Here is a 24,328-nt window from a genome sequence, read left to right on the forward strand (position 1 = left end):
TATGTGAACCTCACCCAAGCTCTGAGAAACACAATGGCTACGGAAGGAAGGAGGAACATGTCGGCACAGCTGCACTGACCATCAGGAGCTGACAATGTCTAGGAATAGCTCAAAAAAAGCAATGAATGCTGCCACCGGCCTGGCAACATCGGACTATACTTAGGATTTCTACCCTGATGTGGTGGGACAAGAGGGAGTGGTGAATGCAATTTTATATCAGAGAAGTCACGGAGGAAGACGAGTGTTGAAGTATCATAGAGCAAAGCTAGATACAGTAAGCCAAGGACACTCAGGACACAGGAAACACCTGCTGACCATCCAAAAATGAATTGGATGGTCTTCACCATGGAGTTTTGAACGACATATGTGCATTTTGCAAATATAAGTTTTGTGCTAAGCCTCCGGTAGGTCATGTCCTTGGAAGATGTTGGAACAGGTAGAGATTGTTTCAAACACAAGATATGAACCTGGTTGTAAAAGTGTCCAGTGCATCCCATAGTGAATATAAAAACTGGCTATTAGCGTTCAGGAGCAACATGAGGCCTCATCCCAGGTATCAGCTTTGTTTGCCTGCGCATTGCCCATCTATTGCAGCTTCACTTTTTTTTTTTTTTTTGTCTGTGTCTGCATTTTGGATCCAGTTTCTGGCTTCACCTGGCTAAACAGGAACCAACTCCCACTTTGGGTCAGACGGGCAGACACAATGTCATTATTTGAAACCTTCCTTTCAATAAGACTCATAATTAGGGTGAACACACAAATGCTCTGTTCTGCTGTTTTAGGCTCAGACTGCTGGTGCTTCTATAATACACCCACACTTCACCCTCTTTCTCTGCTTTCCCTACCCTACCCAAAATTATCTATTCATATCACATAAATGCTCATATTTCTGCCGGAGCCTGTCTTTTTTTTCTTATTCTAGTTTTGCTGATCCTGGTTACAGTCCATCAAGACCCGAAGGAATCTCTCTATGAGGACATGTGAAGACGCACCTGGGTCGATGGACTTCTATTCTATATAGGTATATATTACTGATGTTGATGTTCTCTAAAGATGTGCGGTCTACTGCATGTCTATCTGTCCCAGGGAGAGGGATCCCTCATCTGTGGCTTTTCTGGTTTCAGGTATTTTCTGACACCTTTTGAGGGTCTAAGGACATCATAACTTTGCAAAGGAAAAAGGGGCAGTGTGGTATACCTATGTAGTATTTACTGAAAATGCTTGTTTTGGGTGTAGTCAGGTAGGAATACGGGTGCACGCAGATTTTAAAGGCCGGGCTGCTTTCGGTGGTGGTGGAGTCATTTCTATGGTTGCTTAAGATGTAGAATGCGTTTGAAATTAGATCAACAATATAACTACGTGTAAAATAATGCAAATTAGAGGTTAATTTGAAGTTTACCGTTGACACGCATGTAAAAAATCGCGCAAACTACGTATTGGGAAGGAGGAGGTGTTCAGAGGAAAAGAGGAAGTGAAAATGACATCAAGACAAAGATCGTATGTGATTCTGAAAGAGACGATCCCTCCCTACAAAGTAGACACCGAAGTATATCACTCGTAGTGTCGTCAAAAATGTCATATCTTCTATTTAAGACTTTAATTCACAATCGGTGCTGTAGGTGCTTACTCTCTCCATTGGGGAGAGAGTAAGCGGTAAAAAAAACAACTGCTATTTCATATCTTTTATTATTTTTTCACACATTTCACATTCTTCATTAAAATCAATGGGACTCAAGCTGTAGTACAAAATGGAGCCGTTACGACCCTATATTCCACTAACAGCATTCCTAAGACCTCAAAAGGCGTCTCGCCGAATAACAGACCATGCTCTTAAAACTTTTACCAGGTGAATGAAAGCGGCTGTGGCGACCTTTGACTGAGCGTGAAATTTGGTCAAATAAAAAAACAACCGAGTGAGACCTCAGTACTTCGGGTAGATCAGTGCACTGACTTATTACTTCCGTACTTTGAGCTGGGGCGAAAGTGGGGCCATGAGAGCGACCGGGGGGGTTTCCACTTTGCTTGTTTTGCTTTCGTTCTGAACTGTCAAAAGGCAAATAAACTTGTTTTTTCACCATAAAGACGCGAGTTGGGATTAATCTTTCGACTGGAGTTCTGAGTGTCGGGTTCTCGGAACCACCGTGGAACTCGAGGTTAAAAGGTAAAGCTGATTTCCGCATGTTAATATTGTCGCTTCTGTCCTGCGACCTGACGCCTCCGTCGTTCCCTCTCAAATAAAAGCGAACCGCCGTTTCGAAGCTGCTGCCAGGTTTATTTTCACTTTTGTGCTTTTCGTGTATTCAGCGGGAAACAAAAGGTTAACTCAACTTTGAACTATTGCGAGTGTCGTCACTAACGTGCCAATGTATCTTCACGACAACGTGTTAACGTTTTCAAGTGAAAAAGCTCTTTTTCACTTCCAATTAGATCATTACGACTTTCAAGTTTGTGATTAAGATTTTAGACAACTTACACAAGATCTGAAGGGCGCATGCTCTGGATCCACTGCACACACACACACACACACACACACGCAAACACGATATTTTCCTTTAAGACTAATTGGGCGTTTTGCATTATCAGGGACATGATTTTATGATGTAGTGTCGTTCTGATAATTCCATCTCATGATGGATATTTGATCATTGCATTTCTACCATTTGTGTTTTTGTCTGTCTGTTCCTTTATATAACAGGTAAACGTGTACCTGGACGAGAGTATCAGGGATTTCCTGTATCTTTTCTCGGCAGTTGTTTAATTTAATTGTGCATGTACACATCGTAAAAGTGGTACATTTTAGCTGGAAACACACATTGAAAAAAACAAGTTACAACGTTTGCCCACAGGACAAGATGCCTGCAGAAAGAATGAGGATGCGTCCGTGGTTGGAGGAGCAGATCGACTCCTGTCAGATACCTGGACTCAAGTGGGTTAACAAGGTAAGTTACAATACACACATAATGATTCACTGCTGTTGTTGTTAATGTTGTAATAACTTGTCTTTCAAGCATTCAAAAATATATATAATTATTTATTTCCCCCTCTTTTATTTCATGGCAATAGCCACCTTTTAGCATCACTTTCACATAAATCCAGCCGCTGTATCGATCATATTCACACTCATTTTGTCATATGCCCAGGAGAAGAGGATCTTCCAGATCCCCTGGATGCATGCTGCTCGTCATGGCTGGGACTTGGAGAAAGATGCTCCACTCTTCATGAGATGGGCCATACATACAGGTACACAGCTGTAAATTCTCAAGTTCTTTTAATTACACCTTTTTAAAAGTTAATTTACAAATTAAGTTTTTTTCATTGATGCCTGGGTAGTTGTTTTTAAGATAGAAATTTCATTAAACAGGAAACTGTCACAAAACAGACAGCTGATTGCCACAGAAATAGGAAATTCCCTTGTTTCTCATTTCATATTTTGACTGAAACTACAACATGTTGCACTATGTCTAAATATGGCCCTTCGTAATGGGGTTATAATGGATCTGTTATCATACCTAATGCAAAAACCAATTTAGAAATGAAATATTTTTTTGAGAGTACATGGCTGCTGCTGAGGATGAGGATGATAAAAATTCTTTATTCAGCCAGTCATTACATAATGCAAGAAACTATCAACATTACAATAATTGTCACCAAAGTAGTAACTGAAAGGGCACAGGCAGAAGCATAATGCTTATATTTATGCCTGTTCTAAATTAAGATATCCAGCGTTCATACAATATAATAAAGGATGGTAACCAAACCAGAAAAAATACAACCAATACTCCTACAAGTACTGTAAAATTTAGGAGTATTAAAAAAAAGTTTAAATAACAGAGAAAAGATTATTTATATATCATAAACACTTGTAAATATGTATTATATATGTATATGTATAAATCTATACATTCCTAAATCCCTGTTAATGTTATAACAGGAGAATACACATTGATCAGTATATCAGCAAAAAGCATCAAATTAAATATTAGACTAAGCACAGTTGTTATATCTTATCCAAAACTCTCTAGCAGACATTTATTATTTTGCCTGTGATAGACCCACTTGATGCCATCTCCAAGCTAGAGAAAAGACATTCATGCTGAGACTGCACTGTTCTGATATCTTTTCCTCTAACTGTCCGTCCTGTTGGGCAAAGGGTTCTGAGTGATGTTTGTGGTCCTTCTTAACTTATTGCTATAGAAATTCCCAGATTGTTTGCTTAATACCCCTAGGACCCTCTAAAGGCATCATTTATCAAGGGACTGACTACATGCAGACTGTGTAAACAAGTAACGTGTGTAATGTGCTCCAAAAATTCCCAAACAATGGCAGTGGTTGCTGTTTCTTGTGCTACAGAATATCTGCCTGACATATTTCTAGTGCCATAATGTCTGGGCTTTTCATGCAGACATGGGAATATTGATCTCCAAAAGGATATCCTGAACCATATTTGCAATCTTAAGTGGTACCAGGGAGCTCATAAAAACTCATAAAATCATCCTGTGGTACCAGGTCCACATTTATGAAACAAATGGACACTTGCGCTGTTCCTGAGCCATCTTGGGTACCATCACTAATGAGTGAGTACTGCAAAACTAGTAGCAACTGGATGGACTGTGCAATACTCCTGACAATACTGTTACCTGAGGAGCGATGTGGTCACGACAGCAAGCTAGCAAAGTACAAATGCGTACGTCATCCTTGGCTTTGAATTTCAAAAGCTGAAGTACGTTGCCATCTTATGTCTCATATTTTGCAGGCAGTGACGACATGATTGCTATTTTTAAGACACTGAAAACTGGCAAGCGCATTGTTCTAGTTATTGAATGCCTTTGAAGAAAAGGCAGGCCTTGGCTTTTTGGTTTATGTTTTCTCACAGCGAATCAGAGAGAGTCCTCATGGAAGAACAATATCCATAGCCATGGATACTGCGTGAACCATCTCTGGAAAAAATGAGTTTCCTGTTCGGTAGCTGTTTATCTAGAATATAGGTTAAAACATTTCCCAGTTGGGGTTCAGTACATTGAAAAAAACAAACAAAAAAATGTTATCATATCATGCTAAGTTGTAAATACATACACATAGTAAAGCTTAAGAGAACAGCTGTCCTACGCGGTTAGGCTGCATGAAGTGTAGGCAGAGGCCAGCTAATCATATTATATATAGGTCATGTTTCAGCAATTGAGTTATCAAGCCGTTGTGTGTAAGTTGGTGAGTTGAACATTTCAACATAGACACTGTGTTGTTGTGGGCAACTTGGAGGCTGACAAAAAAAATGTTAGCCTCCAATGCATGAACCTCTTCCCTTTGAATTTGAAGGTTGTAATTGGGATGGATGGATGGTGCAAAATGGCAGTGTGTAACACACAGTAGTGCAACAAGCAGTTTGTGTGTGAATGGTGTGATTGTGTTATTTTATCACCCTCCCTGAGTTGTGTTGAAGAATCTCATAGTGTAGGGAAGGAACAGTCTGCTCACCCTCTGTGGAGCAGAACACTGACCGCACTCTGTTGCAGATGTCAGGTTGTCCACCTCTGTGCCATCAACAAAGCCCGCCTTCCTCACCAGTTTGTCCAGGCATGCAGCATCCCTTTTCTTGAGGTTGCCCTCCAGCTTACCACCGCTGGTAAGCTGGAGGTTGCCTTTGTGACAAACACTCTTCCTCTACATCATTTAAAAGCTCTGCCAGATAAAAACCACTATGGCTCGTGAAAACTGCCCTTGTTTGCACCACAGGCCCTGCAGTTTCTAACAAATCAAATGTGACTCCTACAAAGCTAGCTTCCCAAGTTGAATCCATCACCAGGGCTTTCCTTTCTCTGTATAACTGTGGCGCAACTGTGTCATCATTGTTTACAAAGACGCAATCTTGTATTGCGGTTCAAAGGTCTGTAGCAGGTAGCAAAATCTTGTTTGGCTTCTGGACGATGCTGTAAGACCATAAAACCTTGGCTATGAAAACTCCATTACGTCAGGCTATTCTCTGGACTCTCTCAGATGTGGATCAATCAATCAATCTTTATTTATATAGCGTCTTATACAATCAAAATTGTTTCAAGGCGCTTTCCAGAATTCCAGGGCCTAACCCCATACAAGCAACAGTGGCAAGGAAAAACTCCCCTTTAACAGGAAGAAACCTTGAGCAGGACCAGGCTCATGTCGGGGGACCCTCCTGCTGATGGCCGGCTGGGTAAAGAGAGAGGAGAGGAGAGGGAGAAGGAGGGAGAAGGAGGGGGAGAGGAGGAGGAGAGGAGAGGAGAGAATGGAGAGGAGAGGCACAGAGCACAGAAACACACACAAAAATACACTATACAGCGGGTCAGCGGGGCCAGAGGTCATCATGCAACTCCGAAGGCGGCGATACCTGTAAATGAATGGGGGGGGAAGAGAAGCAGAAAATCTACATAGGAATCAGCATAACTAGTCTGCTTGATGAGGAGAGCCGAGCCGAGCCGAGCCCCGGCAGCCTTGGCCTATAACAGCATAGCTAAGATGTGACCTAACGATTAGACGACCCCCTAAGTATGGTAATTGTCTATCTATGATAGTAACTGGAACTACAGAATTGGTAACAATAAGCTTTTTCAAAGAGGTAGGTTTTAAGTCTGATCTTAAAAGTAGCGATAGAGTCAGCCTCCTGTACCTGGACAGGGAGCTGGTTCCATAGCAGGGGGGCCTGGTAGCTAAATGCTCGGCCCCCCATTCTACTCCTAGAAACTCTGGGAACCACAACAAGACCAGCATTCTGAGAGCGGAGCGGTCTATTGGGCTGATAAGTTATCACTAGCTCCTCCAGGTAGGATGGAGCTAGGCCTCTGAGGACCTTGTAGGTCAAAAGAAGGGTTTTAAAAATTATTCTTAAAGAGTTGTTTGGACACCCTGATAATAAAGAATTACAATAGTCCAGCCTGGAAGTAACAAAAGCATGAATTTACTTTTCAGCATCATGCCGCGTCAGTAGCTTCCTAATCGTTGTTATGGTCCTCAGGTGAAAAAAGGCACTTCTAGAGACTAATTTAATGTGTGAGTTGAAGGAGAGATTTTGATCAAAAGTGGATGGCAACTTACTTATCATAGCACCTATTGACAATTTTGATTAGAACAGATATATAAATATCTATGATATATGAATAGATGATAATCATAGACCTGACCTTTGATGGGCTGGGTCACTATTTTTTTCTAAGTTGCTGTGAGCCAAGGTTAACATTAGCTCAGAGTGCCACCGTTTAATGTAGTGCCGTATATTACATTTCTTTTTACATGACAAGCTTTACAGATGTGTGGGTTTTGATACTACTGTTTTTAAAAAAAAATGATGACGTGACCCAACTGCATCAATTTAATCATTTTCCGCCCCCCACCCTCTTGTGGCTTTGTCTTCCCCTGGTGTGTTATCTTAAAGTGCTGCCACTATACTATTGACTTTGATGACTGTAATTATCTTCTCATTTGATGTGCAAAGCAAATAAAACGTCATCCTTCCACAAAGTCTTTGATAGTATTATCTAACAGTTTACTTGATTGTGCATGCCTGTGTGAACAAAAACTGACCACATGTGGCATTTTTCTGTTTTTAACGTTCAGTTAACGTACAGCACGGGTGCCAGGTATTTCAAGGTTTAGTTTGAGTTTCTCAGTGATGCACTGAGCTTGAACTGTTGTTTTTACCCTAAAAAATACACAGGCATTTTTTTGTAATCTTAACACAATTCGATATTGTTATTGTGTTAATTACCACAGTGAGTTTCTGTTTGTATGTATTTAGGGAAATACCAGCCTGGTATTGACCATCCAGATCCAAAGACATGGAAAGCTAATTTCCGATGTGCTATGAACAGCCTGCCAGACATTGAGGAGGTGAAGGACAAAAGCATTAAAAAGGGAAGCAATGCCTTCAGAGTGTACAAGATGCTGTCATCCTTTGAAAGGAGCCTGAAGAGAGGTAGGTGCACATAGTGAACAGCAGCTTTTCTGGATTTTGATTAGACCATTGTCACATATGATTTGGTTTAAACCAGGGCTCTTAAACTTTGATATCAAGAGGTGCCAATTTGAAATGGGGGTTTGTGGATCACATAAAATGTTTTTGACAAATAACCTTTTGAACTCTGGCAAGCAGAGTTCAAAAGTTCTTTCACTTCAATTTAGCTTAATGTATCATAAATAATCATTCCAGACAATAGTAGCGCCTCAACCAGCTCCATCTGGAAGACTCTCATCAATAAATAACTTCTTTTGCTTTCACATATACGTAGGTCCGGCCCAGGTTTGATAGAAAAGGGGTCTTTTTTCAGTATCTCGATGGGAATACTGAATGTTCTCAGTGAATTTCACCATGAAATGTATCATCATGTGTGTAATTTGCACCCCATACACTCGATTCATGAAAGTATGAAGAAGTGGAGCATTTGTACTGAGAGATCATTTGTGAAAATCCTTAAATCTGTCTTGAATGTACAAGGCCTCCGAACTAGCTCAGCATTAGACTTCTCCTGCTCCTGCACATCAAGATTCAGAGTGTTTAAATGTCACAGAAAGAACACTTGTGCCATAAACATGCAAAATCCAGCAGGTGCTCCAAGAAGGTTGCTGCTCATTTGTTGTTATATGTGCAAGGAAAAATATAATCTCCTGGCCCCTCACACACACTTTTTGTAAATCAAGGTAATGCTCATTAAAGATGGACATGATCGTTTCAAGAATCGGTGCATCTGCTGTTTGTCTCTCCAACGGTCCATCTATCAAGCACCTGCTGACAGTGTGGGTATAGGCAGAGTAGGCAAGGCTTCGAATTCTGGCAGATGGCCCACTATGGGTGCTTTAACAACAGTCTTAATGTTACAAAAACAGGAGGTCAATCCTCATAATGCTGAATCATGCAAAAACAGAGTCAGACTTGGGCATCACCTAGATCAACAAAGGTCCACATCAGTTGGCACGTTACATCCAATGCTTTTTCTCAGTGCGAAAGGAGCATTTTAGTTTGAAATTTCAGTTCCTGTTTTTATCTGAAATGTAATATTTAATATGACAAACATGGAGCAGTTCCAGAAATATGAATAGTGTATATGGAAATGATGTGTGGTATAAGATCACATATTTATAGCAAAATATACCAACAAAGACTAGCATTTATTCATCCTATCCTCGAAGCGTTTTTCATTTGCAGGGTCGTGTGAGACCAGGATTAATTTTTGTGTCACACTAAATTGTATGTTTCATATTATACACACAAATTATGTGACAACATATTAAAATGGTCGAACATGGCACTCTTGGGTGGCACCGTTCAAGCATTTCAAACTCAGTCCTCGAGGGCCACGATCCTGCCGGGTTTTCTATCCCACTGAATGCATTTTCAGCCTGGTAGGACAGAAAACCCGGCAGGATCGTGGCCCTCGAGGACTGAGTTTGACACATGTGTTCTAGATGCTGACGTGTATTGTGCACATCATGACAAAGGCCATTGTGAATTAGCCGCTTTCTAAAAACAATGCCGGTGGCTGAAGTGATCTGCAAGGTGGAAATGTCTGAAATCACCTGCATCCTCAAGGGGAAAGTTGTGCAGCTCCTGCACCTCCTTTATCCCACACATAGACACCCATCTTAATTTTAACCTTTTGTAGCTTTTAACCTTTTGTTGCTGTAAAGATTCAGTATTTAAACATTGAATTAGTATTTAATATTTTTGAGTTTTTTGTGTTATTTAGGAAAGAAGAAGCCAGATAAAGATGGGAAGCCCAAAAGAAACAAGGAGGTAGGTTTGTCTGTCTCTGTCTCTGTCTCTCTCTCTATATCACTTTCTCTCTCTCTGTCTCTCTGTCTCTCCACATTGATTGTGTTTCATTTTGCGTGAGCAAACACATTCAACAGAAAAGCGAGGGGGGATTTTTCGCAAGCTAGGTGACACATTAGCGTTAGCACTAGCAGAATCCTCGACTAAAGTACCGTAATTTCCGGACTATAGAGTGCACCTGATTATAAGCCGCATAATCTAATTTTAGAAAGAAAATCAATTTTGTACTTATACAAGCCGCACTGGATTTTAAGCCGCAGGTATCCCACGTAGTAATATGAAAAATTAGATTGAAAACATTCAGTACCGGTATATGTTTTTATTACCGTAAGAGACGAGTCACTGACGAGTGACAGACAGGAAGAAACAACAGCCACTCTTTTCACTTGTATGTTTATACAGAGACCTTGAATCCAATTTTTATCACGTCAGGATTTTTTAACTTTTCTTTTAATTTAATCCGCTTAGCAACATAAATATATTGTACCGGTAAATGCTTTTTTTTCTAACGGTGTCTGTAATGCAGCTACCTTGAAATATACGTTTGTATCAACTACACACAAATTACGTTGTTTATGCTTTTTTAAACAATGAACAATCTAAAAACCCCCGATGGCTGACCTCTAAAATCTTCTATTTTCATCGCGGTGGCGATTGCTTTTGCCTTCCGTCTGATTTGTAAAGCGGAAACACCGCGGCTGCCTGCTCTCTGTGTGTTGACCCAGTCTTCCAGAACGTTTTCAAGCTCGGGCCACCTGCTCTGTTTACGTCTAAAAGCTTTTGTCGTCTTTTTGCTTTGGATCAGTTCTTCAGGCTGGCGTCTCCACCTTCTCGCCATTGATTACCGTAATATATGCCAAGATTACGTGCGTCAGCTCGATTTCATTCTTCAACCGCCAGAGTGATCGCTTTTAACTTAAAAGTCGCATCATATGCTTTTCTTCTAGTGTTTTCTTCTAGTAGCCACGTTGATGAGGGTTAGTAAAAATGACTGATTCACAATAGTTGTGAGAGTGCGCCTCGAAAAAAAAATAAAAATAAGCCGCACCGTAGAATAAGCCACAGTGTTTAAAGTGTAGGAAAAAAGTAGCGGTTTATAGTCCGGAAATTACACTATGCTACACATTAATGTGGTATTTTAAGCTGTAAGTGATTCAATGAGAAGAGAACTCCTTCCTGCAAAGTCTGCATAGTACTTGATGTCGGTCAACTGTTCCATCTTGGTTTTTTAATTGCATTTTACTTTGAAAGGTCCAATATGCTGTTTAGCAATTGTCTCTATTTTTTATAGTTGTTTGTTGATTATAATAATAGACAGAATGCCAGTTAAAACTCCATTAAAACACACAATATAAAAGTTAGAAACATGTTCTTCATTGTAATAAGTGAAATAAGTATTTAAAATAAAGTTTCATCAAGCCTTTTGCTGTTGGTGTTGTAGCCTTTTTGCGCAGTCACGTTTAAACCCATGTACAATATATACACATATGTTCTCTCTCTCCCTCCACATCAGGTAGTTAGTCCTGAGAGGACTAACATCGATTATCTTGCTGAACCGAATATAACAGATAAGGAAGTAAGCAAACAGGAACCAGTGATTGGCTGCACTTCAGGTATTGTATCTTTTTTTTTTTTTTTAAATCAAGACATCAATGACTAATGAGACTATGCACATGTTGAATTAAGCACACAGATAAATGCACATTAAAAACAAAGACATTTTCTTTAAAAAAAAGGTCATTAGACGTCAATCGATATCTGGGCCATTAAAAAATCTCTTTGTCTCAGTGGGTCACACAATCATGAAGAACACTGACTTCTCAATCAATCAGTCTTTATTTATATAGCGTCTGTTACAATCAAAATTGTTTCTAGGTGCTTTACAGAATCCCAGGGGCCTGGACCCTCAACAAGCAACAGTGTCAAGGAAAAACTCCCCTTTAACAGGAAGAAACCTTGAGCAGGACCAGGCTCATATAGGGGGAACCTCCTGCTGATGGGGGGGTGGATAGAGAGAGAGGAGAAGGGGTGGACAGGTAGAGGAGAGAATAGGCAGAGATCATAGAAATACATTAATTATATTAATTATAATAAACTGCCGGTAGAGTTGAGTGGGTCTTGACACCCCAAAGACAGCGTCGGCCCTCTCAATGGCATAATCAGCAAAAGGTTATCGTTAAAGTTGGATTTTTAAAGGGTGCTGTGTTCAAGTGCATTTATGTAAATGGGAATGAAATATAAAAGTATAGTCTAAAAATGTCTTCAAGAAACAGAAATGACTATAAACTTGAGGCTGTGAAGCAAACACCAGTTTGAGAATTTGGCTTTCTTTACAAGGAGTTGATTGAGGCAGGAGTCATACAGACATATCTTGGACAGGGCTCACAGTCAAGTCATGCCTGAACCTCATGTTACAAGTGTGGATTGTTGCCCAATGGTCCTCATTTTAGTTGAAAGAACATTTTTGCATTTCATTTGGAAATCCCAAAATTCTGGAAAAGAACAGAATACAAGTAGCTCAAGTTCAGTATAAAAGTTCCATATTCGGCTATCATTTCAGAAGCCGTGTCATCTGAACGTTTATTAAAAACCACAAATCACAAAACTGTTTGCCTTGAAGGGCTTTACAATCAGAACTGTTGTGAAACCTCTTTGAACATGGAGAAGAGAAACTTAAAAAAGAACCTTGTCTGGGAAAAGGAAGAAACCTGTAGGAGAGCCACAGATGACCCCTCTCTCTGAGATGGACAGACATGCCATACATACCGACAACATTAGCATTAGCCATGTTCATTATAACCAGAGATATAATGAATTGGTGTATTTTGTCAATGGAAGACAGTGTCGTTGGTGATGGAATAGAAGTCTTGGAACTAAGGTCCTCATTTGGAGCTCTGGGCTACTTGAAATTAGGATCTTCATGGACCATGTCCAAATTCAGTAAGACTAGAGGAAAACAAGACATGCTATATGGGTAGATTAACTGTATATCAATCAATCAATGAATTTTTGTTTATATAGCGTCTTTTACAATCAAAATTGTTTCTAGGTGCTTCACAGAATCCTAGGGCCTAACCCCAAACAAGCAACAGTGGCAAGGAAAAACTCCCCTTTAACAGGAATAAACCTTGAGCAGGACCAGGCTCATGTAGGGGGACCCTCCTGCTGATGGCCGGCTGGGTCGAGAGAGAGGAGGAGGGAAGGGGAGGGGAGACGAGAAGAGGCGAGGCGAGGCGAAACGAGACGAGGTAGAGGAGAGAATAGGCACACACAGTCCACAAAGTACATACAGAAATACATTATATTCAGGTTGAGTGGGTCAGCGGGGTCGGAGGTCATGTGACATAAATGTGTAGATAATTGAGGGAAGAAGTGGAAAAAGGAGAGGTGCATCATAGGAGCCTGAATTTCTATGCCTCTGGATAAAAGTGTATTACAGTAATCCAGCACTTTCTGTTCGAATGTGCCAAACTTTAGTGATGATTTGCAGGTGATAAAAGGAAGACCTTAAAACATGCGGATGTGCAAAGACAGATCCTTAAAGGAATAAAATGCCAAGGTTCCTTCCAGTGGTACTTGGGGCAAAATTAATGCCACGCAGCAAGGCTACATCAGTATAATGTGATTTCAACTTTTTTTAAAAATGTGGTCATCCAGGGTCTGGCTCTGACATTATTCAGAAATCATAATAATTGACATTTACTGAATGCTAATGGGTAATTTCCCCCTAATGTTAAGTAATTTTTCTATTAAGAGTAACTGTGATTGTCGACTGTGTCCAAGGCAGCATTAAGATCTAACAGGACCAGAAGAAACACCAGTCTGTAGTACTGCTATTTCTATACTTTGAAGAGCTCTAATTCTTTAAAAAGTCTTTCTATGGGAAACAATGACATTATTGCCTGGCATCTGCTTTCTTAAAGATCTTGACTAACTATAGGCCAGTGCAAGTTTTGTTTGTATCTGAATCTAAAGATGAGTTGGATAAATCAGTATTTCCAGAGGTCAGATCCTGGTAAATCTTTCCCTAATGTTTGAACTTTATGTTGTCAAAGAAACTCATGAAATCATTACTATTTACAGTAAGGGTGTCCGATACCACTGTTTTTGAGACAGAATACCACTATTACTTTTGATGTGTTTATATGTTTCTCATATTTCATCAAGATCTTTTAGCAAATTACGACTAAACAAACCAGGCTTTATACAATCAGGATGTTTTGGGGCCGATCACCAATTAGTGAGTTTAAATAAACTGATCATGTGATAGAGCAAGATGTCTCTTTAGAAACTTTTTAAATTTGTTGTATATACTTTTGTACTGCTCAAATCAAATATCAAAAAAAAATTCTTAAGCCTTTTTGCCAAGAACAATTTTGGCCACAAATTGACCAAGGTGAAAATGTAAAACATCACTGACCTCTCTTTCAAAACTGGACACATATTTCAAAATGTAGAATTTTATTTTTACATCATTGTGGCATCTACCTCTTCAACCTGTCACTATGTGACGGACAATGCAGTTTGTTGAAACTTATATATCATCACTAGCAAGCAAACATGTTTGTGCAGTGAAACTTCCGTGAAGTAAATGAGCCAGATAAAACACAAGCCATCTGCAATCCATGCAAGGGTAGCATCTGTATAAAGTTTCAAAATGACAGTGACGTCATTGGGCCGATCATTGAATTAAGACATCATAGCCGATCGTGGAAAAAAAGCAAAATATTGGCCGGCCATGTACAGCTGATCAGAATGGCGGAAAGCCCAATACAAATTACACTTCATACCACCTGTTGCACCTATCATTTTGCAGAGTTTGCATTATGAAATGGTGTGTTTGTTTTGACTTTATAGGATTCCCAAACCATTTTGACAGGAGCAGCCCTGTTTTTGTCAGCAGTGTCCTATGTTTGTCAGAACACAGAATGCAAAATGTTGCATTGAGTATAGGTAGCTGGTATTGACAGCCATTATAAGCACCAATACTTTGAGGCAATACTTGTTGAAATATGGTATCTCTTTGTCATGCCACAAAAGTTGGAGGCCATCAAGAGCGTCAAAATAAAAGTTTCATTCAACTTTTAATGTCCTGTGCTTGCTACTCTATTCCAAAGAGCAGTCTTCAGGAGACACTGACGGTATGAATTCTGTACATGACAATAAAATGAATCCACGTGGACTCCAAAAGGCTATGGTGTTTTTGATCAAACTTTTGATCAGCAAACAAAATCATGTATGAATTTACACGTACTTTTCAATTAAATTCAATTCAATCCTTTATTATAGACACTGATTCGGTCTCAACCAAATGAACAAAAGTAAAGGAAAACAAAAAATAATTGGCCTGCTCATTTTTTTTTCAATCTCATTTCCATTTCATCTTTGTTTTTGCATTTTGAAGCTCTGCTTAGAATCTAAGAATTCAATAGTGCAAAATGTAAATTCCTGAAATATTTCAACTGGTTTTAAGATTTTGATTAGGCATGTGAAAACAATCCTTAATTGTATGGCTTAACCCATACTCATTTTTGGAGAAAACATTTCACTATTTTACATATTTTAACAATCTAAGAACTGCCATGTATACCCCACATGTACAATAGGTAAATGTGAAAACAAAGCAATACAATAATAACACAATCCCAGACAAGTCTAACCAGGGAAAGCAACCCTTGCCCAATGAACCTACATCACCCCTGGAAGGCCTTTGTTAAGGTTTGACTGTTGTCATGCACACCGGTAGGTTCTAAGGGTAAGTGTATGTGTAATGATTATAAGTCTGACTGTGACAGCGCCCTGTCGCACTCTCCTTTTTCCCCTTTTATTTGACTATACTGAGAAGGTCACTCACTCACTCATTTTCTACCGCTTGTTCCTCCACTGAGGGTCGCGGGGGGGCTGGAGCCTATCCCAGCTCAATGGGCGGAGGCAGGGTACACCCTGGACTGGACGCCAGTCAATCGCAGGGCTAACACATACAGACACACAACCACTCACTCTCACACTCACACCTACGGGCAATTTAGAGTTTCCAATTAGCCTAATCCCCAATCATGCATGTCTTTGGACTGTGGGAGGAAGCCGGAGTACCCGGAGAGAACCCACACAGGCACAGGGAGAACATGCAAACTCCACACAGAAAGTCCCCAATCAGTCCCAACCGGGGATCGAACCCAGGGCCTTCTTGCTGTGAGGCAACAGTGCTAACCACCACACCACCGTGCCGCCTGAGAAGGTGATAGGCTAAACATGGACTGTTTGAGCCTATGTGTTTCTGAGCCATTGCTCACATTTTGGGTGTGCACATTCTCATTAAATACAGGCCAGCTCACAGGCCAGCTGAGAGACATAGTATGTCCAGCGTGTCCTGGTTCTGCCTCAGGGCCTCCTCCTGGTGGGGAAATGGCTGGAACACCTCTCTAGGGAGGTGTCCAGGGGGCATCCAAAACAGATGCCCGAGCCACTGCAGCTGACTCCTCTCAATGAGAAGAAGCAGCGGCTCTACTCTGAGCCTCTCCCGAGTGACTGAGTTTCTCACCCTATCTCTAGGGAGCCCCCAGCAACTCTGTGGAGGAAAATCATTTTGGCCGCTTGTATCCACGATCTTCTTCTTTCGGTCATTATCCATAGTTCATGACCATAGGTGAGAGTAGGAGCATAGACTGACCAGTAAACCAAGAGCTTTGCCTTGCAGCTCAGCTCTCTCACCACCATGACAGTCCGGTACACTGACTGCATAACTGACATCTGTAGTGTAACATACTTCATAGGGATCAGGGCTGTTGGCACGTTGTGCGTTGTTTCATCTTCTAGGAACTTCTTAACTTCCGGTGTTCACCACCGGGCTCATGGCTTGCCTCCACGGCTGGCACCAGAGACCTTGCATCCACAGCTCAGACTTGTCCAGCCTTCTCCTCCGCCAGCGAATTCAACTCGCCACCAGGTGGTGATCGGTTGACAGCCCCCTTCTTCACACAAGTGTCCAAAACACACAGCCAGAGATCAGATGAACTGACAACAAAGTTGATCATCGACCTCCGGTCCAGGTTGTTCTGGTACCATGTGCACTGATAGACAGCCTTATGCATGAACATGGTGTTTGTTATGGATAAACTGAGATGAACACCACTCGGGTTGAGGTCGGGGAGGCTGTTCCTCCCAATAGCACCCCTCCAGTTTTCACTGTCATTGCCCACATGGGCATTGAACGAAGCTGTCGGAAGTCAGAGCACTATCAAGCAACCCCCCAGGAAGGCCGGGTAGTCTGTGCTGCTGTTAGGCTCGTAGACACAAACGACAGCAAGAGACCTGTCCCCGGCCTAAAGGCCCAGGAAACAATGGTCTCGTTCACCGGGGTGAATTCCAACACATGGTGGCTGGGTTGAGGAGCTATGAGTAAGCCTGTACCGGCCCGTCGGTGCTCCCCCTTGGCAACTCCAGAGTAGTGGAGAGTTCAGCTCCTCTCAAGTAGCTGGGTTCCAGAGCCCATACTGTGTGGTCAGGTGAGCCCGACTATCTCTAGCCGGTACTGCTCATTTTCCTTGCCCCCCAGCGAGGTGACATTCCATGTCCGTATAGCCAGAGGTTTATCCTGAGGATTGGGTCATCAGGGCCTCCTACCACGAATGCCACCCAAACCACTTTGTGTCTTGCCGTCATGGATCTTCCTGTGGGTAGTAAGCCTGCAGTTTGACATAGATGGATTCTTTCACTCCTCTCTCCAACCATCAGTCTTCCCTGGCCAAAACCTGTACATCACTGTCCTCAAACGAATGTCCTTTTTCCTTCAGATGCAGGGGGACTGCTGAGTCCTGAGTAGTTGGCTCTTCTATGTTGTGCTATGCTCTTGTGAAGTGGTTGTTTTGTCTCCTCAATTTACCTGTCTGGGCTTTCCTTGCTGTCCTGGACTTCATACACTATTTTACTCTGTGTCTCTGTGTTTTGTCGTTTGGGTGGATTAGCTTCTGCCTCAGGGTGTTGGAGGGCTTGAAGTGCATCGGGATGTTGTTTTTATTGAAAATCCCCCTGAGCTTCTCAGAAAGCCTTGCAACATATGGAATGACAATGTTGTTCTGTTTTTTTGGCTGATTCTTCTTTCGGTCTTCTCTGGGTTTTCTGGAGAATTTGATGACGGACCAGCCAGGGTAGCCACAGGTTTTGAGAGCTATCTTGATGTGCTTCTGTTCTCCTTTCTTTCATTCTGTTTTGGTGGGTACATTCTGGGCCCGGTGGCGTCACCTAGCTCTTGTTCTAGTGGGTAGTGGGAGTCAATAAGAAGGTGTTGGTCTGTGTGGGTGCTTTTTCCGTAGATCTTGATGTTCAGGCTCCCGTCTCCTTCGATGTGCACAGCACAGTCCAAGAAGGCCAGACGGGTCAATCATCACTGGTGAATCTGGTGTTTTTGTCTACAGTGTTCCATGAAGGCTTCTACTTACAATGTTTTGATCTTGACCGATGTGTCATCCGCATATTTATGCCAGTGGCTCCCTAACAGTCAGTCAGAACTGATGAAGTCTCTTGGTTGAGAGATGAAATGTCTTCATAGAACTCAAACAGTCCAGTTGCTGTGATTCAACTACCAGAATTTTCTGATTACCGGTAGCTGTTTTTCCTTTGCCATGGTTGTTTTCTTGCAAAGCAGATTAGAGGCATAAGACAAAACCAGAGAGGGCTAATTTTTGCACAGATCATTTTACTCATGCTCTTCTATCAAAGACTGATGGTACAACTGAAAACAATCTCTTTCTCTCATAAATATTAACTCGTAGCAGGGTAGAGGTTTTCTTACTGGTAGAATGAGATCTGGGAAATTCCATGGCCAAGTTAACACTCAAGTCATTGTGGTAATTAGACCATTCCTGAACCACTTTTGTTTTGTGACATGGAGTGTTATTCTGCTGAAAGAGGCCACAGCCATCAGGTAATATTATTTGAGTCAAAATCAGAAATAATGTTATTGTTAAATGACCCTTGTGCGTATGTCTCCAAAGGGTTGCCCATTTTTTAGAGTAGCGCCTCAGGTGTGCTGTTAATTTACATAAATTGGGGGGCAATATGTGTTGCTATATAAATATTGCCTGATCTATTTGTCACCAACTTACAAATAAAAATACATAAGCTACTGACTTTGTAGGAATTTATTCCATCTCACAAACAAAAAAGTATTGGATTTTGGGTGGGTTTGGCAATGTCAGGTGTGGGCTACCAGGAAAGGGCAAACATAGGAAAGGACACCATGTAGGACAGTGAGAGTAAGCTGAAATTAAGCTCCCTTGGGTGATGTGGTGAGTTCTTACTGTAGCCCACAACCACCTCCACAGTCTTTGGGTGTGGAGCTCCATGTGTTCTGGCTACATGACATCACCAGATAGTTGATTTCCCACTTGTGGCAGACTTTTCACTGTCAGAGATGAATTTAAATATTTGTAAAAGTCTATGAGAGATCATTCGTGATGACCTTATAATTTGAGAGAGTAAATTAAGTGATACCACTTAGCCAGTGTATAGGAGGAGGAGGCTGAGGTTGACTTCCATTTAAGTAAAATAATCACCTGGCCAGAATAGTCACAAAGGCTAAAGAGACTTTGTGGGAAGGGGACAAAGATGATGATCCAGAGAGCAGCCCAAACAGAGCTTTCAGGGGATTTGGGTTAGTTTTCCTACCAATCACATCTGAAACAAACACCTCAGTCCAATAGCTGTAAAGCCACAACCAGAACATGAGCAGGCAACTATCACAAGCTGCAGAAATGAAGCTGTAAATTTTACATTGACGGACCTTTGAGTAGTAAACAAAATGGCCAAGCTTACACTGTATTAGAGAGTGCCTTGCACATGGAGGAATTATGCACCCCTGTTTTTTGTGAGATATAGGCTCCCTGTATCTTCTTCAAAGAGGGTCCTTGTTGCACTTTGAAGAACAGAAATGCCCTTTATTGTTTAGGAATGGGCAAAAGCAAAGCGTCGAGGTCAGATTCCTCAATCTTAAACTAGGAAAAGTAGAAAGTTACTTTGAACAAAGCTGTGGACTTGTAGATTTCTGGGGGAAAAAAAGTGTTGGGAAGAAAGAGCAAATTTGAAAGTTGTTGTATTTGAAAACATATCATCAATAAACAAGTATTAAAAATTAGTTTCTTCGCATTGTTGGAACATCTTGACTTGACTGGCAAAGGCTTGTGTTGCATGCTAACGGCATCATGACACTTTGGGACCGCACTGATATGGAGACCCCACCTAAATTGAAGAGGTACCCTGGTGTAATGGAAAACCACCACAACTGTACCATGCCGTGCCTCCACTAGTCTCACCCTAACCTTGTACCAGATCAATGCATTTACCTCTCTACCTCCGGCGACTTGGTTTGATGCTGACCACTGCAGTCCCAGAACACCACCCTGCCATTTTTGGATTAATTCGCTTTCAAAACACACATTCTTTGAAAAGCAAATATTCATTGCTTTTTTGAGAGATTTGTCAGGTTTAATAATGAAGAGTCAGTCAGTTATTCATGTCACCTATTGGTGGTTATAAAGTAAGGCTTAATTGGTGTGAATACATTTCTATATAATTGAATTAAAGACAACGAAGATGTTACATTTTTTTCACAAATAATATTATTATTAGTAACTCCTGAAATATAACTGTTTTATTCATTAAGATCAGAGATAGTGTATTCCCTTTTACAGTTGCTAACAGCCCAGTGGATGACCATGTGATCACCAGTGATCAGCTGCCATTTGTCTGTCAGACCATTGAAGTGACCACTGAGAATGAAGAGCAGGTTGTGAGCTCCTCCCATTCATACCCACTCCAGATCTCACCTGTGTCTTCCTGTTGTGGTGAGACATATGACCCACTTTGCACCCCAAATGCATTCTTTTTAATCAGATTGATGTTTGTTGAAAGTTTAGAACATTAATTTGCACATTATATGGGCCATTTGTTAAACACTTGGTACCTTATCACAATAAATATGTAGGCCCTCCCACAAAAATAAACATTAACACATTTTAATCCCAAAAAAATGGTGGAGCTTCATGTTGGGGTGTGCTTTGTACACATGTTGACATCCAAATATCAATTTACATTCTAAATGTTAAAGCTGTCACAGCTTGAATATAATCATTATTACTGTAATTCTGTTTATGTTCTGAAAGCTTTAAAAATGTTAAAACTTTTTTAGTGATATTGTTTTTGTTTTTTCTGTTATTTAAAAATGGCATCTGTAGATAGTTTTTGCAGTAAATACGTATTTCTACTGTTTAGACAGTGACACAGACAGCGACGTGGAGGACAGCAAAAAGGTAAAATTGTTCAATTATTAAATCCTCCATTCATCAGTTAAACATCTTTTTCCCATCTTGCTCTTCACTGTGTGTGGGCATGCACAATGTCATTTGTGGGTCATTTGTGTTTGTGTGTTTATATTTGAGGATTGATTAAAGCATCAGATCAGCTATCACATTATGTTCCAAATGTGAATTATTAAGGCAAAAACAAAAAGGGTGTTAGTTAAACTAATTTGAGCACCGGACACAGATGGATTCTGATTCAAATCGCCCCAAGTTCCTCAGTGGGAAAAGACATATTTTGACCTTTGTGAATTTATGATTCGCGCTGGACCTAATTATGCAACTGTAATTTTACCCATCAGGAATAAATCTGCAAAAACATTTGTTCAAACAGCCATTGTGTCCAGTATGAAAGAAGCATTTTGATTATCCGCCATCCACACATATCCCAACTGGGTCAAAGGGTCATAAAGTATGGAATAGGAATAGAGTTGAAGACTATGCACACCCACCTTTCGTGCTGACACTTATCTTCATGACTTGTCAATGATCCAAATGTGTGTCTGTAGGTAGTGGGAGGGATCTGTAGTCACACATAAAGCAACCACATACTTTAGAATTACACCGTCTCCACAGCCAAACTGATTGCTTTGCAGCTGTAATTACACTGTAGATCTGACTGTTTTTCTTTTTCTTTTGAAAAGGATGTCAGTGATGTCTGGAAGCAGGACCACGGCACATCTCTGGTCACGGTTGCTACTTGCTCTCTTCCTGGCATGGCCACCTTCATCAGCTCAGGAAAGTCTCATTTCAGAGTGACGAGCATGCAGGACCCAACCCCCCTCATTAGTTATCATGCTGATACTTGGATGCCTACCTACAAAAACTTGTCCAGTCACACCCATGAGGTGCGTGCAAGTGTCATTATGAAGACCTCTGATGTCACTTCCTCCTGACATTTCGGCTCAAATGACTCATTTGCTGCTTCCAGGAATTATGGAAATATAAGTTAAGTTTTGATTCTGCCTCCTGTCTCTGTTCTGATGGCCTATGTTTTCCTCTTTAGATGACCCTCTGCCCTCAATCTGCTACGCTGATTAGATTATTTTGCCACAGTTGCTATGTGTGTGACCACCTCAGCAAATATATAACCAATAACCTGTTTGACTGGAACTCAGTTTTTATGATCATTTGTGATTTTAAACGTAGCTCATATCTGTGTCTGCAAACTGCTTGTGAACTGCAACCTTATGAATTCCACTCAGTGTGTGCATGTGAAACCTGTCATTTTATTTTAGCACATTATTTCTTAAGATGTTTGAAACCGCAAGTCCTGCAATCTGAAAGTTGATTATTCCTTCAAAAGGGCTGTCATATTCCTTTATTTGGACAATTGCATGATTTTTATGTTTATACCATCAGCTCATCCATGAATAATTTATTTTTATAATGTACCAGATAGTTTTCTGTCATAATTTCACCTATTTGTTTTTTCAAAACAAATCTTTCGGGTTCAGTATTCTATTTATGGAAGCTAAATGTGAAAGTACCAAGCAGTCTACAGCATGATTATTCTTTAGAAACACCAAAAGAAACAGCTGGAAAATGCATAGGAAGTTCTGTCTAAGCAAATAGTGATTTTTCGCTCGGAACAAGTTGGAGAATTTCCATATCATAGCCAAACAATGACAAATGAATGTACCATAGAGAAAGTAGAAATAAAAGTGCCTTTTATTTTCGGATACATTACGTTTAATAACTTTTAAACCAGGAACCTGGTGTGATTGTAAAAGATGATGGTTAATTAAAATTGGTTTCAAGATGATAACAGACGAGAGGCGAAGTGCAGTTATTCACCAGCTCATGCCATGGCCAACACACCAAAAGGAACAACCAATCTGCAAGAGTCACCTTAATCTTAGTCTTTGCACTAATAGGAAGAAGCTGAAGAGAAGAATATGTTCTGTACAGAAAGGCATTTAACACCCAGGGGATTTGAACCTGAAAATTGTTGCTTTGAGCACCTCAAAACAAAACCCCAACATTTTTCTTCATTAAATGATATAAAGCCCGCTTTGCCTTAAAGTTGTTGGGGTATACTGTATATATATAATTTTTTTTGCCTATTTAAGGCCAAAATAGAAGCAAAATAGGGCTGTAAATAATTAATTAATTTGCTCAGACTCAAACATCCACTTTTACCAGGAATTGTAGCTAGTTCATCACTGCATATTTTCTTGTGGAAACATTTATTGCCTGCAAATTTCAGGAGGAAGTCTGTGTAGGTTGCTAGGTAAGCCTATAACGGTGCAGGTTTGATACTGTAGGATCCTTTGTACTAAATTACATATGGAATAAAGATTAAAAATAAATGCTGAGCTTACAGTTAAACAGATTCCAATATGATCTTTCAACTTGTATATAATAAAGGTGTTAAAGACTTGCAGGAAGCCTTTTTGGTTTGTCTAGCAAACACAAAGACCAAGTCTCAGTTGTGTATGTAGGACAGAAAAACCTCTGTTTTTATGCATGTCATTTATTTCTTATCCTTTCATGAGCGTGGACAGATCCTGCATTGCTTGGCTATAAAAACCCTCATCTGTTATCTGCTTTATATGGTTCTGTGTCAGTTCAATGTGTCAGAATCGATCTTCCCAGTCAGAGGGAGCACAGGTGCCTGCAACAAGAGCTGCAGGACAACTTTTTCAAAGAGAACTTTGGCCAGATCGTCAAGTGTCTGATCCGCCTGTCAATCTCCCCTTCCATCCTGCCCTCACTCGTGAACAAGATCCCGAGATACTTGAACTCCTCCACCTGGGGCAGGACCTCCTCCCCAACCCGGGGAAGGCACTCTACCTTTTTCCGAGCGAGGACCATGGACTCTGACTTGGAGGTCATGCGTGTGGATCCGTGTGTTCTTTAAATGAAGACTTCAAGTAAACAAATGCCAATTTCAAAATGTATTTAGCAAAGATAATCAATTCAAGATACAAATATTACAGAGCTCCGGGCCAGTTCATAACCCTAGCAACAACAGAGTCAATTGTCAGGGCATGAAGTCTGACAACCTAACTATCCCTTGACCCAGTCTTTTATAGAAAGACATGTAAATTATTGATGCTAATTCAGTCCAATCCAGTCCTTCTTCTTGGGTGACCTCATCTTCTTCCAGCCTCAATTTGTGTTGGTGCAGTTCTTCTTCTCCATTGTCTTCTCAGATGGCCAGATCAGAGGTCTTATT

At 40.8% G+C, this 24,328-nt stretch overlaps 1 protein-coding gene and 1 long non-coding RNA gene across 8 annotated transcripts; one reads left to right on the top strand and one right to left on the bottom strand.

Moving 5' to 3' along the window:
• Positions 1-890: 890 nt before the first annotated feature.
• LOC130531843 (interferon regulatory factor 2-like) lies at positions 891-23,533 on the top strand. Of its 7 annotated transcripts, none has more exons than XM_057044021.1 (9): positions 891-1,021; positions 2,847-2,939; positions 3,144-3,240; positions 7,763-7,939; positions 9,708-9,754; positions 11,307-11,406; positions 20,482-20,634; positions 21,062-21,099; positions 21,792-23,533. In XM_057044021.1, exons 2-9 carry the CDS (start codon positions 2,853-2,855, stop codon positions 22,041-22,043), a joined length of 951 nt encoding a protein of 316 aa, XP_056900001.1. In that variant the 5' UTR covers positions 891-1,021; positions 2,847-2,852; the 3' UTR covers positions 22,044-23,533. The 7 variants fall into 7 exon arrangements, with proteins under 7 accessions (XP_056900001.1, XP_056899998.1, XP_056900002.1 ...); XM_057044018.1 differs by having other exon boundaries at positions 895-1,021; positions 3,141-3,240; XM_057044022.1 differs by lacking the exon at positions 891-1,021 and adding an exon at positions 1,926-2,161 and having other exon boundaries at positions 3,141-3,240; positions 21,066-21,099.
• Positions 16,025-20,514, bottom strand: LOC130531847 (uncharacterized). The gene is made up of 2 exons (XR_008952213.1): positions 16,335-20,514; positions 16,025-16,300 (listed from the first exon to the last, which is right to left on the bottom strand). It is a non-coding gene; the product is annotated as an uncharacterized LOC130531847 (long non-coding RNA).
• Positions 23,534-24,328: the final 795 nt, after the last annotated feature.

Source organism: Takifugu flavidus, chromosome 9 (assembly GCF_003711565.1).
Source record: "Takifugu flavidus isolate HTHZ2018 chromosome 9, ASM371156v2, whole genome shotgun sequence".
Classification (NCBI taxonomy): Eukaryota; Metazoa; Chordata; class Actinopteri; order Tetraodontiformes; family Tetraodontidae; genus Takifugu; species Takifugu flavidus.